The 14,387-nt window shown below is 46.7% G+C and overlaps 1 protein-coding gene across 8 annotated transcripts in view; it reads right to left on the reverse strand.

Annotated features, from left to right (window-relative positions):
• Positions 1-825: 825 nt before the first annotated feature.
• Positions 826-14,387, reverse strand: part of SLC8A3 (solute carrier family 8 member A3) — a 144,491-nt gene continuing 130,929 nt past the window's right edge. For 4 of the 8 annotated variants that reach the window (XM_072761846.1, XM_072761847.1, XM_026008489.2 and 1 more), the window contains 5 exons: positions 12,132-12,149; positions 7,871-7,995; positions 7,220-7,319; positions 5,308-5,583; positions 826-2,925 (listed from right to left, as the gene is read on the reverse strand). In XM_072761846.1, coding sequence (XP_072617947.1) covers positions 2,549-2,925; positions 5,308-5,583; positions 7,220-7,319; positions 7,871-7,995; positions 12,132-12,149 — 896 coding nt within the window. In that variant the 3' untranslated portion in view covers positions 826-2,548. The remainder of the gene's footprint in view (positions 2,926-5,307; positions 5,584-7,219; positions 7,320-7,870; positions 7,996-12,131; positions 12,150-14,387) is intronic. The other 4 variants (XM_072761848.1, XM_026008490.2, XM_072761852.1 and 1 more) reach the window with 2 other exon arrangements.

A 14,387-nucleotide genomic window follows, 5' to 3' on the forward strand; every position in this document is an offset into this window, starting at 1 on the left:
AATGTCCCTGACAATTGTGGGAATGGAGCTGTATGGTCATGCCATAGTGTCCGGGCTGGTGGCTGTGCTCAACCATATGTCAGATGAGCAGGGCAGACAGGGAGCTCCTTGGGAGGGAGAGGAACGGGCCAGGTCTGATGGGGAGATGGGGGTAAGGACTTGGGGAACTATGCCATTTGGGGGAGAATGGACTTGGTTCCTGAGGGCTTTCAGCATCCTACAGTCAGCTGTGCCTTCTACCTTGGGTTCCATAGGAGCCCCCCTCCCCCCAACCCAGACCTCTGCAGCATTGACCCCCTCCACTTCTTAGGCTAGGTTAATGGATTTGTTTCTTGCAGCCAAAAGAGCCTTGGTTAAGAAAGTGTTAACCTCGCCCCTGGACTGTGAGTTGCTTGAGGTCTTCCTTATATCCCAGTGTAGGTCAATGCATAGACTGTGTTCAAAACCCACCTGCTGAATGGATGATAAGTAAACGAATGAACGGATGTGCCTATTGGTTATAAATCCAGGGCCCTGTTTGCCTGGCCGGACTCCTGCTCCACTGTGCCTTTCTGATACAAAATGCTCTTCCCCGTCATCACCGCAGCTCTGTTGCTCCTGCCCTCCAGCATCCGAACGTCCAGCTTTTGACAAGTGGCATTTTCCTGAAGTATTTTTTGCTTTAAAAACACTGGGTCTGGCACACTGGGATCTGAGGGGATGGCAGATGCAGACAGGATATACAAATAGGAGACCACACTTTCACCTCAACCACTTCTGCTCCCAGAGAACCCCAGCTGGCCCCCTGGACCTTTTCCTGAAGAAACATGGAAGAAGCAAGCTGTATTTAGAGAGATATAAGTATAGCTTTTATTTTTTTTTTAAACCAACCCAACATTTCCACTGGCAACTGTCAACATAGCTTATGACATGAGCACTGTTTCTTTTTTAGTTATTTTTTTAAGAAAAAAATGTGTTTAAAATTAAACAGGTGTTTTTTAATTTCTCTTTTTTTCCCCTTAAAAAATGTATTTATGTCAATGCAGAAAGCCTAAAGATCTGTGGGCAGTTTTGTGATGATTTCATATATGTGTTGGTGTGTGTGTGTGTGTGTGTGTGTGTGTGTGTGTGTGTATTTTAAAGCCAGGTCCTTTCCAAATTTGTTGGGAGAAGGTCTGTAGGCCACGGCAATCTCTCTTTCTATAAACCCAGGCTCCGTGGGATGATAGCAACTAAGATGCCTCTTTACTGGGGCAAGAAATAGCCCACAGGCTGGAAAAAGAGCTTCATGAGGTTTAAAAACAAGCAGGAATGTGGGAGAGATGAGAAATTCCAGTTCCTATCTCGTGAAAATGCTTTCAAACATGACCTGAGGGTTCAGGAGAGGTGGAAGGAGCCCCTAGTTTTCTTATCAACCTCTCAGTGTTCGCAGTACCTCAAGAAATACAGTCAGACCTCTTAGTGTGGCACATTAGTAAGTGAGGGGGTGGTGACGCTGACATTTCTCCGAAGCACTGACATTTTAAATATAACCTTTCCTCTTCAAGATCTCACGAGGTGGACAGCTCTTCCCCTCAGCCTCAGATACGAAGCCAAAGATACTCAAGAAAGCCTTCTATCCCTTTTGTTTTTCCCCAGCTGCCCTTGGTCATAGCGTACCATTCCTATTTTTGTCCCACATCTCCCACTTGGTGGGCCTTCCTGCAGAAGGATAAACGTATAGACACGGACACAACGAGACAGACAGAAGCAATTGGAAAGGGCAGGGAAGGGGACCACGACTTTTTTCTTTTAAACTGGATTTGGACGAAAGCATGTAACACTCCTCCTGGCCCAGCCCCCTGATCTCCAGCACTCCTCATGGGCATGCAAACTCACTTCCAGCCAGAGGCCATCACTCTCCCACGGAGAAGAAAAGCAGACGTGGGGGGGGGCGGTGCGCAGGGGGCCACAGAGACAGTGCGACCCAGGGAGAGGGGGAGGGGGTGCGGTGGAGAGTCCTCGCCTCTACCTGTCATCAGCGACCACCGTGAATTCCTTCACAGCACCTTTGTTACTAACTTCAGAAAGAAAAGACGGAACGAACGAATAATGAGCGACACCAGATGGGAAAGCCAGCACGGTCATGGCTACGGTGAGGTGAGAAGAGAACCGGACAGGGGCCTTGGGGCTGGGCCTGCCGTCCCCCCTGGCGGGCTGGGCTGCGGGAGGGAGCAGGGCTGTGCGGGACCCAGAAAGACACCGGACGCCCTGCCCCCAGGGAGGGAGAAGCCCAGGAATAATCGGGAGGCGGTGGAAGGGCCTGACCTCTGCTGTGGACCGGGGACAGGGCTTGGGGAGACGGGGAGGAGGTGGATTTGTTGCTGTTGTTGGTTTGTATTGAATTAAATACTTCGTCAGGTGGGTGTTTCCTCCGCTGCGTTTGATGGGTTAAGACTCTGCCCTTCCAGTCCACGGCCGGCGGGGGCCTGGGTGGGGCGAGGGTCCTGGGGCTCAGGCCGAGCCGGCCGAGTGCCCTTCTCTGAGAAGTCCGAGGCCTGTGCTGCGGAGGCCGCACTGCGCTCCTGGCTCAGAAGCCCCTGATGTAGCAGTAGGCCTCCAGCGTGGCGAAGAGTATGTAGAGGAGCCACAGGCTCACGAAGAGCCAAGTCGTGGCCAGCTTGCAGCCGCGGGGGCCACCCAGCTCCCCGCCCAGGTGGGGCCGCCGGCGGTACAGGAGCACGCTGATGCAGACGAACGCGAAGATGGTGAAGAGGGTGACCGAGAAGGCCAGCGTGCCGGCGGACACGTAGAACTCCTGTCCCTGCAGGGCCCAGTAGATGGCGGCCACGGACCAGGCCAGGCCGATGCCCAGGAAGACGTTGATGGCGTTGCTGCCCGTGACGTTGCCGATGGAGGCATCAGAGTACATATCCTGGATGGCAGCGGCTTTGCTGGCAAACATGTCTGGAAAGAGGCAGAGATGGTGGGGGCTGGAGGGAGCCTGAGATGCGGGGGCCCCCCTGTGTGTCCAGAGGCATCTGGGGCCCCAGGCCGAGCCGAGGAAGGAGAGGCAGGGGCTCTGCCATTAACAAGCTGCGTGGCCTTGGACAAGTCACCTCACTTCTCTGGGCTTCAGGTTCCTCACTGCTGGGGTCTGAAGATCCCTAAGAGCCTACCGGTCCTGATATTTACTGAGTGGGCATGCTGTTCCCTTTGGATTATTATTTTTTTTTCAGCAAGGGGATTTTGCCCCAGATCTCACAATCTGCCCAGGGAACCTTGGCATCCCAGGAGGCTGCTTAGGGTAGATGCCTGGTTGTACCCATCACATGGGGTGTTAGCTCCTGTAACACAGTCAGGGCACAATGCCCCTGGACTCAGCATTGTGTTAGGCGCTGGATTTATGGGGACAGAGGACACGCCAGGGAACCATGAGGAATGGACTCGAGGGAGACAGGGCTCTGCCTCTATAGTTAGTATATGGGGCACAGAGTTCTGCAAGCTGTTTGACTTCAGATGTTGGCATGGACTATAGTAGGCATTGGAAGGACCATCAGGGACATCTAGCCACTCTTTTATTTCACAGGTAAGGAAAAAAAGGGTCAAGGAATCTACCCAAGGTAATAAGACATTTGGCCTTAAAGCCCTCATGGAAGGGCCCTTTGCATATCATCACCCCAAAGAGTCTCCGGCAAAGCCATGAAACCAGCCAAGTGCACCACCATGTAACCTTTATCAAGCCCCTAATGCTGCCAGCTGCTCTCTGGGCCAACTGCAAGGACTTGGAAATGTCCCAAGTGCTCTCCTTGCCCGCTTGTCCTGGCTTGATTCCTTGTTGCCAATTTTCTCGGATCTCCCAGAGAAAACCTCTTGCCTTTTCTTGCCTGACCATGCTTTTTTGCCTCTGATCCCCTGGAATTTCTCCCCACATGTGTTCCTTTTCCCTTGTAATAGTTCTGCTCCTTGCCCCGTCCAGTAGCTCCCATCCCTTGAGGCCTAGAGAGCAGAGATCACAGGGCATCTCCACCACAAAGCCTCCCATGGATCATCCATCTAATTTCCTACCACCTGATACATTTCCAGGATACCCAAGCCTCTTGCATTACTAATGTATAAAACAATCCCTCTACTCTGGGCTGGGGTTTGGGGAAGAGATTTTCTGGAGTGTCATGTCCATTCAGTTACTCCTCGGAAGGATTTATTCTCTGAGTCCAGGAAGGGTTTCCCTCGGTCCAGCCAGCAGAGTCCTATCTGATAGGACTCAGCCTTCACCCTCTTGGAGGAGGATGTTCTCTCTTCTTTGCTGTGGCAGCAGGGGGGCTCCCCTGCCAGGAGTTCAGGTTCAGATGCCCTGGACACCCAGCTGAACTAAGCAAGGAGCCTGAGCTAACACAGCCCTCTGCCTGCTAACTGCTCCTTGTCATTCCAGCCCAGCTTATATAAGTCTCTCTTGGAAGCAATCCACTACCTGACCCAGCCCAGGTCCCCTAGTTCCATGCTTGCACAGCACCTCTGCTTTCTTGTCACTGAACTTACCGAGATGATTTCAATTACGGGAGTTGAGTGCAGTTCTATCACTAGCTGCTGAGCTCCACTCAGAGCGGGGAGCACATCTCCTGCCTCCCATGAAAGCCTCATCGACTAGTGCAAGACTGCATCAGGCTCAGTAAATATTTGTCTAGTGAATGAGCAAGCTCATGCCTACTCCTGTGCGTCTTTGGGTATTTATAAGAAAAGAAAACAGTATGTAATTCATCATAGGAGAGGACAAGAGCTCATGAAGCTTCTTCTCCTGTCCCACCAGGAGACAATTTGTACTCACATGTGTCCTTCTAAGGAGGAAGCCAAGAATGCTTGTCAACATTTCTACTGTGACATTTTCAAATGGGCTAATCTTTAGTCTCAGTGACTGCCAGAGGGACACGGAAGAACAGGATCTATATTCTTTGAATTACGTTGTTTGGGCCTTCATGTAACGTGGAGGTTAAGGAAGTGGGCCACTTACATGGGCGGTAGACTTAACCCTGTGGACCTCAGTTTTCTCATTTGACATGTGAGGATAATAACTATCCCTATTACATAGGGTTTTAGCGAGCATTACAGAGAGAAAACATGTAAACTGCTTAGCATACACAGTGCCTGAGACATCAAAAGTGTTCAAGAAATGTTTAGCTCTCTCTTGCTAGTAATATTATCATTAATCCCCTTGACTTCTGCATACTTTCTGGACAGAGGCTCTGTTAAGCTCAGATCTGAGGTTGTAAGGAAGGTAATGAAGCAAAGTGTAGGGGGTCACTTGAATCTGGTAATAACCTCTTTGCAAACCCAAGCACCCCTGACTCTTACCTGGCACAGAGGTCCCGAATGCCACGAACACCACAGCTGTGACTGAATCTTTGAGGCCAATGGTGCAGCCGAAGTGTGAGGCCAGGTCCCCAATTATGGCTGTAAGCATGCCAATGATGAGAATGGACACAACGAAGCAGGCCCAGCCATGGCAGTACTCTGTGGGGGGCACGCAGGCAAACAGCACCTTCCAGAAGACCGTCAGAAAATGCATGACATAGTCAAAGCAGGATGGCAGCCTCTCCTCCCCTGACTCATCCTCATCCTCGTCCCCTGCTGGAGATAAGATAAGACAGGCCCAGGGAAAGGCAGCAAGGTCAGGTTCTTATTCACAAAAAAGTCAAGTCAACCCACATGGCAAGCATTAGCTGGCAGGAAACTCCAGCTCTCTCCTGAGCAGTGGTCATGGCCAGGGCCTGGGTGCCAGAAAACAGCCAGGTAATGGGAGCCAAGTTGGGGTGCCACTAGTCAATGTGAATGCAGGGCACCCAGGAGGGTGGGAGGGAGAGGACAGGGGAATAGGGAGAGAAGGAGAAAGAGAGAGGATGGGGGGAGAGCACAGGAGGGACAAGGCAATGAAGCAGAGATGAGGGTGGAGCAGGCTCCATTGGGTTGCCTGGGTGAAGAAAGTGAAATCAGCTGTGTGTCCTCTCTTTACTGGACACGATGGAGTGCCTCCCTAATTTTCCTGACATGCCTGCTGCAATAACCTCGTGGTTCTGGTTGTTATCCATCCCCAGAGGGGCAGCTGTCATTCCAGATCATGTGGGCATACCAGAGAGCCAGCGCCATCCTCCCAATATCCCATGGGATAGAGCAGGCAGGGGCCCCATTGTCCTTGCCAGGAAATGTGGGCAGAGTTGCCCATTCAGCAGTCTGGGAGGAGAGGATATGCTGAGGCACGCTGGCACCTTGTCCAGGGCAACCTCTGTTATGTTTTGACACAATCAGTGGAAGCTAGGTTTGAAAAGAGCAGGAAATAGGATGCTTGGGTTCCAGTTGCAGCTTTGCCAAGAAGAGGATCTGTAAGCTGGGATAAATCACCTCGTATTTCTGAGCCTCGGTTCCCTCATTTGAGAAAGGAGAGGGTTAGATGATGTGGCCTATATTCTGTTTATCGTCTCTTTAGGGGCAAAGTAAGGTCATCAGAGGGAGAACTGGAGGGATCTGAGGCAGGCGGTGTGAGATGGAGGGGGGGCGGACAGCCACAGCCACCCTCTCTTCCTGGCGTTACTTCTGCTTTGGCTCGAGGGCCTCGGGGTAGGACCCTGTGTGTTGCTATGACAACAAAGCCTCGTGACAGCAGATGAGGCCAATAGAGCTAGGCCGTACAAGGAGGCTTCGATGGTGGTGTAGAGACCTTGTCTGGGGCCCTGGGTGTGCTGTGGGCCACCACCGAGGGAGCCTGTCGGTAAATGGCAAACGAGAGGTCTGGAATCATCCAGGGTAGAGGTTTGTCAGTGTCGGTGCAGAGATTTTACAAACCCTGGACCCCTGCATCTCTAATCAGAACGGTCCCCCCTTCAACAGAAAGGGAGGACCAAAAGAATGAGAGAAGGAATGATGGAAACCAGAATTTAATGAGTTCCTGTTTGGTACCAGACTCTACCATTCTGCTTTGCCGAGAAAGGTCGACATGGTTCCCTCTTTGAAACTGTGGTGCAGGGAGGATAATTTGTCTTAGGTCACACAGTGGTTGCCAGGATTTGAAACCAGAGTTAGCCATGCTGTTCCAGCTCTCCCATGATTCTTTTCCAAAATGACCCAGTAGAATAGGCAAACAGTAAGGACTAGAGCTGGGACACAGAGGCTTTCCCAGAAACTGATAGCTGCGGATGGGGCTGCATTCTTGCTTCTCTGGTGTTGCCTGCTTCTCCCAGCAAGGCCGGTGCCCCTCCTGAGACTCTCTTACCTGCACTGACAGTGATGGCCTCCATGAACTGGTCCCTCCAGGAATGTGTCCCCACAACCATGGCCAGGTTTGTCTTTTTGATCAGTTTGTCCACCGTATTCTGTCAGAGAGATAAAAACTTGGAATCATGAGGTTAGAATGCTCAGAACTGTTGAGGAGTCTGGCACTTCAAGTGAATGAAAGATGTCTTGCATTCCAGGCGTATACACATGGGTTCTGGGTATAATGGTCTTGGATGATATCTTCTGGATCAGTCTTTCTATGTCCCTTTTCCTTGGTTGTGATGGTGGACATCGGTTACTTTGAGCAATACAACAGAGCTTAACAGTCATGATGCCAATAAGCCTTGCTCCAGAGTAGAAAATTTTAGTAACTTTGTTTTTAAAATACAGTTAAACAATAGTGATGATATATCCAGGGACTTTATAGCCCATTTTTCCTTATGTTCCTTATGTTATGTTTTCTCCCAATATTCCTAGGATCTAAATGGCTGGCACTATTGCTTCCATGTTATAAATGGGTTAACTGACACGGGGTGGGTAAGTGATTTGTTCAGTTTCAACTTCACATCTCAGTGGTGAAATTGGAACAAAACTTCTACCTCCCACCATGTTATTCTGTTATTCAATTAGATCTCACTTATGGCCTGACCTTGAACTCAAAGGACTCTTCAATGATGACCTCTACTTTGGGGTGTTCGCCCAGTACTGGCTTTCCCATCTCTGCTATCCTCTTGGCCTCCTCTTCCTCCACAGTCAGCTTCCTGTCTGTCACCTCTGCAACAAAGCAAAATCAGACTAGCTTTAGCACATTCACCACTCCCTAGTAGTCTACAGCTCAAAAGTATTAGGCAGTGGGCACAAAGCAAACTGCTCTCAAGAATGGGAACTTCAGGTATTTTTAGTGCCTCTTTCTATAACATGCTGAACATTTTATGACCATCAGATCATGAGAGGGTCCCTTGCAGCCCTGGTATAAGCATTTTTATTTCCTTTTTTAAAAATTAGACTATTCCTCTTTTTTGTATATTTTTTATTGGAGTTTGATTTGCCAACATATAGTATAACACCCAGTGCTCATCCCGTCAAGTGCCCCCCTCAGTGCCCATCACCCAGTCCTTTTACTTCCATTTTATAATTGGGTGAGCAACCTGACCCAAAGACTTTCATGAGAAATAGCACCTAGTGAAGTCCTCAAGTCATCTGGTAAGATATTGGAGGGTTGGAAACCAAAGCCTTTAACAATTTTGAATTGTTGGGCCTAATTGTTCAACTACTTGATATGAATGTTCTTGGAGGTCATAACCACGTTAATCCAAAGGGTATGTCTACTGATTCTTGTCAATATCTGTTTCCAACACCCTTGGGACTGTGCCCTCTATAGAGAAGTAGGCATATCTACACTCCATACAAGTGACTGTTATCCTCACAGTGAGAAACTTGGAAGATTTCCTGAAAGATTATTTCATGACTTTCCAAATGAAAGATCCCCAGGATTTCTGTAGGAACCAGGCACATTTCCTCTGGAACAGAAATACTCATTCAATCAAAACCAAAAAGAAGCTCTTCCTTTGTGTATGTGTGTGTGTGTGTGTTGTTGTTGTTGTTGTTGTTGTTGTTGTTTGAGGCATTCTCTGTATCCCTCAGCATCTTGACTCATTTACCAGTGGTCCCTTCTCATGTTGAATGGTGGGAAAATTTTTCCACTTCAGCTGGTGAGTCCATTTTAAGACCACTTCACCATGAAGACATGTTTTCTGGATTAGAGTGAAATAGAGATTGAATCTTTTTATTCCCCTTTGATTAGAAAATTGCTCTTGGCAGCCTGCTTCTTTCAGAGATCATTTAAACATCTTTCCTTCCAAGTCCACATTCTTACATGCAATTAATTCTTTTATTCAGCTCTTTAATTGATTTCATTCCACATAGTGAATCTCCCACGAGAATCCTTTAGCCCTTGGATAATCTCAAGGACAAAGTGGGTCAGAGGCCAAGGAAGTCTTCTTTTCTCTCTAATTTGGGAATTGGTGAAGCGTAGGGATGGGTGAGACTCGAGCTCTTGAAGCTGCAGGGAAAGGAATTCACTGGAAAGACGATAAGCCAAGAATGTAAGTTAGAAGAGAGGCTGTTTTATATAAGGATTTTCTTAGTTGTCTGAATGAAGATGGTAAGAAAGTATGTGGAGGATTCCTGAGCTGGCTGTTTTCACTCAGTGCTTCTGGCACCAAACACAGAAGGCAATCCCAAAATGTTTGGGAGCTGTCCGTGGTGCTGTCCTCTTGTTAGTGTTGGTGACAGCTTTCAGAAGCAATTATTTCTCAAGGATCAATGTCCTGTTTATTTTTAAGTGAGCAGACACCCTCTAAGCAGCCTAACTTTATTCAATCCATTGATTCTGAGTCTTTTATTAGTTAATTATGAAAGTAAATCTGGGTTCATCCAGGGTTCTGGCTATGAAGTCAATGATCCTGAAAGACAGACTGCAGGCCACTCTGAGGAAAAGCCTTTTAAAATAAGACTTACAGATTTCTTAAAAGCAAGGATACTTTCTCCCTCTACCTGTAGGTTTTTGCACCATATCACAATGGCTATCCTAGTAGTGACAGTATTATTCTACTTCTCCCTCCCTGATTCCCTCATGTCATACTTTACATGTGCCACAAGAACTTTATACAAATATAATGAGCTCTCCAGTGACATATAAATGCACCTGCCTAACCCCTTGTCTAGCTATCAATCTGGCACTATATCCACCTGGCAGGATATTGATCTACCTACTGACCTGTCCACTCCTGTGGCGACAGTTTTTCCATCTAGCTTTTTGCAAAAATCTCTTTGACAAATACCAATCCTCTATCTTTGGATCTCCCACAGCCCCACAGAGGTACTCCATATATATTGATTAAGAGATTGATTCACATGCCTTTAAATCAACTCTGATTTAGTGTCTTCATTTGGTAGTAATTTCTGCCTTTTTCTATTATTGTTATGTTCATTCCTCTATGTTCAAATTAATTTCTTGAGAGGGTGACAAGTCCATAAAAGACCATAATGATTCTGAGAACTTGTGTAACTCCTCAGAATTTCAAGTGAAGAGAATAAATGATAGGTGATTTTGATATTGGGACTGACTGAACAAACTCTCAGATGTCAGAAAGGAGGGGGGTGTGGGGATAGAGGGAGAGAGAAAAAGAGAAAGAGAGAGAGACTACAAATAGGATGAAAGATTGAACAAATACTGGAAGAACAAAGAGTTTGCCAGGCCAGACAAGAATAGATTGCCGTGAATCTCCTACAGGTATCCTCAGAAAGAAATGGGGTGATGCAGCTAGTGCTCTCACTCTCAGGTCCCTGAATTTGGTGGTATAGCTCAGAAGGAATATATTTACTCTCCGTCTTTCACCACCAGACATTCTTGATCATGTTTGCCTGTCCATCCAGGAAAGTTCAAACAAGAATTTTAGATTTCTAATGAGTCTTAAGTCTAATCCTGGGGTTCTAGATTAGAAGTTTACAGACTGAAAGATCTAGAAAACGATACCTTCTTTTCCTATTTTAGCTTCTATTGGTGTTTTTGCAAATATGTTAAAAGTACAAGAATGCTGAAACCATATCACCATCTTTGTTCTGTGTATATGTGTGTTGGTGGTGGTGGGGGTGAGGAGAAGCAAGAGTTGGAACAAAGAAGCCCGTATACTTTCCCAGGCAAGAAGATAAGTGAAGTGAAGGAACTCCCAATGCTATGGCATTAATGTCCTGGGGGAATAGTAGAATATCTGGGGTCAGAGGCAGTTCTTATCCTTTTGGTATAAAGACAAAGCAAGTGGTCAAGGAAGCTGGAGTCATTTTTTTTTTTCAGAAAGAAAAAAAGTAGAGGTTTACCTATTTTTATTGTTGTTTAAAGGCTCCAGGGAGGTAGATGTCCTTAATATATATGTTGCCCCTTCTCAAGACCAGGGTACAGCCCATATGTAATTTTGAATACTCGTGAATTCTGTAAGATACTTTTCCTCTCAAATGTTCTTAAAATGTTTTTATATGTTCAAAGAGCTGATGAAATCAAAGTGTTATTTTAATTTAAACCAAGACATTTTATATAGCTCACTCTGCCTGCACTGAGAGTTATAGTATTGCTGATATGCTGGAAAGGCTTTCCTATCTGCTCACAAAGTTAAATGTTGTTTATGATTTGAATCTACTGATGCAAGCATACTCTCAAAGGTGTATGTCCTACAATAGAACCTAGATTCTTCATGAGAATATGTCCAAAATAAATTCTCCAAAATTTCTATTTTCAGCCAGGTAATTGTCCCCACCACCCATAATATCCTAATTCTTCTTGTTCATGGCACATATGACTTCAAGGGTCAATGACAAATGAACCAAAGTTCTAGCAATTTAGGTCTCAGCTGTAATGAGATGGAAGATCTCCAGGATCAGTAAAATTCCAGATTCTTTAAAAATTGCTTTTCATGTTCTTACAGCAGCTCCCGATTATTTTTCTCTGGTTCTCTCAAGATTGAAGTATTTTCTTTCAAATCCCATCATGACCCTATTAGGAGATTCAGCCCTGACTCTCATTCTCTCTTACCCTACAACATGAGATGACAGATGAATCAAGACTCAGGAGAAGTCTATGACCCACTGACTCTTTGGTAAGTTTCAACTCTCTTCCTGGTCCCAGAGAGGACCAGCTATGCCTTTACCCACATCCGCTGACAGAAGTGGTGCTCAAGAATTGTCTACTTCCTCACAATTACTTCAAGTGGGGAAATAAACCTCTCAGTCCTTAGAAGAACTTGTCAGGTTAGCTTGAGCCCGTAGTTCCTATTAAATAAATCAAAGGACATTGGTCTTAAACTAAATAATGGCACTGGCAAGAAGTAGAAAAGAGGGGGCAAGACACCTCTTACCTGGAGACAACAGGAGCGCTGTTTGCAAATGGATACCAGACAAGGGAAGAAAGAAAAGGAAAGAGCATTAAGGTCCCATCTTGAAAGTATCCCCAGGCTTTGTGGTTGCAGCAGGAAAAGGAAAGCAGTGAGCTTAGTGGGTGAGAGCTCTGCAGCCACATGCAAAAGGCAGCATTTGGAGCATGCACAGCAGCAGCAGCAGCAGCAGCAGCAGCAAGAGGTATGAGCCACTAGAGGGACTGGTGAACACCAGAGCCCTGCAGCCTGACTTTCTCCACACCTTGCCTGCAACTCTGGGGGCTAGGGGAGAAGGAATAAAGATGGGGGAATTCATGTGAGTGGAGCAGGGACACAGCTGGTCATTTGTGATCTTTTAAGGAATGAGGTTATCATATTCATTCTGCAAAGGAATGAGGATCCAGTTACCATGAAAACTGTATAGAGTTGCCAGTTTATCAATATGACCCTGGGGCTTGAATAACAGTTTAGGGTCCTGAGAAGTGGCCTACAAGAGTGGAACAGCCTTCTGTCCCCAACCTTGTAACCAGATCATGCTTAGCTTCCCAGTACCTATAACACTGTCATGGCCACAAATAGCTTTCTAGTTACAACATGGGCCAGAACTTTGAGTTCCCCTCAAAGAAGGACCTCGTGAAAAGGTAATTTCTGCAAAATATTTTCTTTTTATAGATATAGTCTGGAGGTTAGGGCCATGGACTCCTACCATTTTGTATCACCTGTGTCTAGTGAAGTCACTGCAACTAGTAGATGTTCAGTAGAAGTTTGTTATTTGCCACTTATTTCGGCAATTGTATTTTTTTTTAATAGATCCTGTGGTGCTGCATCTCTGGGTGGTGGTGTTTTTGTTCCAGAAAGGACAGGCTAAATAGAGCCCAGGTATTCTGGACCAGAGAAACTTCCATACAGAAAGCTATTTGTAGGTGGGAGATGACAAATAACAAGGCCCCTACAAGGACTGGGAAGCTGGGTTAGATGGACCTAACACAGGGTATCCCTGGCCCCTGAATTTGTACTTATGCTAAAAGATTCTTGTGATACACCACATCTTCCTCTCAATGGTGTCTTAGTACAGCACTGTACTCCCTGGCTCTTGTCAAATAAAAGGCTGGGAACATCCCACTACATACTCCTAGTACGGCTGGTGACTGAGGTGCTAAGGAAGGAGTGGGAGTGGTGTCTGTGAATTGTTTCTTTTGAAAATCTCTAAGAATGCAACTCAGGCCTGTGATCCATCATCTCACAGTTACAACCACTGATGACATGTGTGGATTGAGAATTTTTATGGTATATAATAAGCAGGGCAAACAGCAGTTGACTTTTTCTGGTTTCTCCCATATGGAATTCCAAGGGGGTAATTGATGAGTGAATCTCCTTGCTACATTGAGATAGGTAGATAGATAGATGATAGATAGATAGATGATAGATAGACAGATATAGCAAGAGAGCTTGTTCATTCTGCTCCTTCTATGGATCTTCATGAAAGCAGAGCCCCTCCTGGCCTCCAACCGGGCTCCAGGGGAAACCAGAAACCCAAACACATCGGTGCACTCAGGTAGGCCAGACAAGGGGACGCTCTTCTAGAAAGGTCACTGCTGCCCTGGTTTTCACTCAGAAGTACCTCCCAACACCAGAATCATTTCTATCACAATGAGAGGGCTTGCAGTCAGCTGGTATTGTACCATTCTCTGGTCATTGTCTACATGAATTTGAGACTTTCCACTTAGCAGTTATAGATGGGTCAGTGAGATCCAGATAGGCCAATTCTGAATGACATAATACCTCCAGGGTGTTTTTCCTGCTGCTGCTGATGAGAGAATCTGCAGCTGAACTTTCCCCTGTATCGATCCCCAGGGTCAGGTGAGCATCATTTATCCCTGCTCAGACACCCCAGGGACATACAGGAAATAGCATAGCTCTGTGAATAATTGGAAGCATCTGGGCAGCTTGTCAGGGTGAGCCCATTGATGCAGTAAGAGGGGGCACAAACAAGCCCTCTGACTGGGGGGTGCTCTCCTTTCCACATGAGGTTCCCAGTGTCCAGGCCCAACAGCCTTGGTCATGCTGCTCAGTGTTGCTCTCAGATGTCTACTTCTGGACTCCAGCACTTACTCTATGCCAGGGCAACCGTGTTTCTTATTCATCCTCCCTTTTCCCTCTTCTTGCTTGTTCAGAGCATTTAATCTCACCTCTAAAGTCTGTTTTGTTTGCCAAGAATAGAATCTGCTATTTCAAATA

This window comes from Vulpes vulpes, chromosome 6 (genome assembly GCF_048418805.1).
Source record: "Vulpes vulpes isolate BD-2025 chromosome 6, VulVul3, whole genome shotgun sequence".
Taxonomy (NCBI): domain Eukaryota; kingdom Metazoa; phylum Chordata; class Mammalia; order Carnivora; family Canidae; genus Vulpes; species Vulpes vulpes.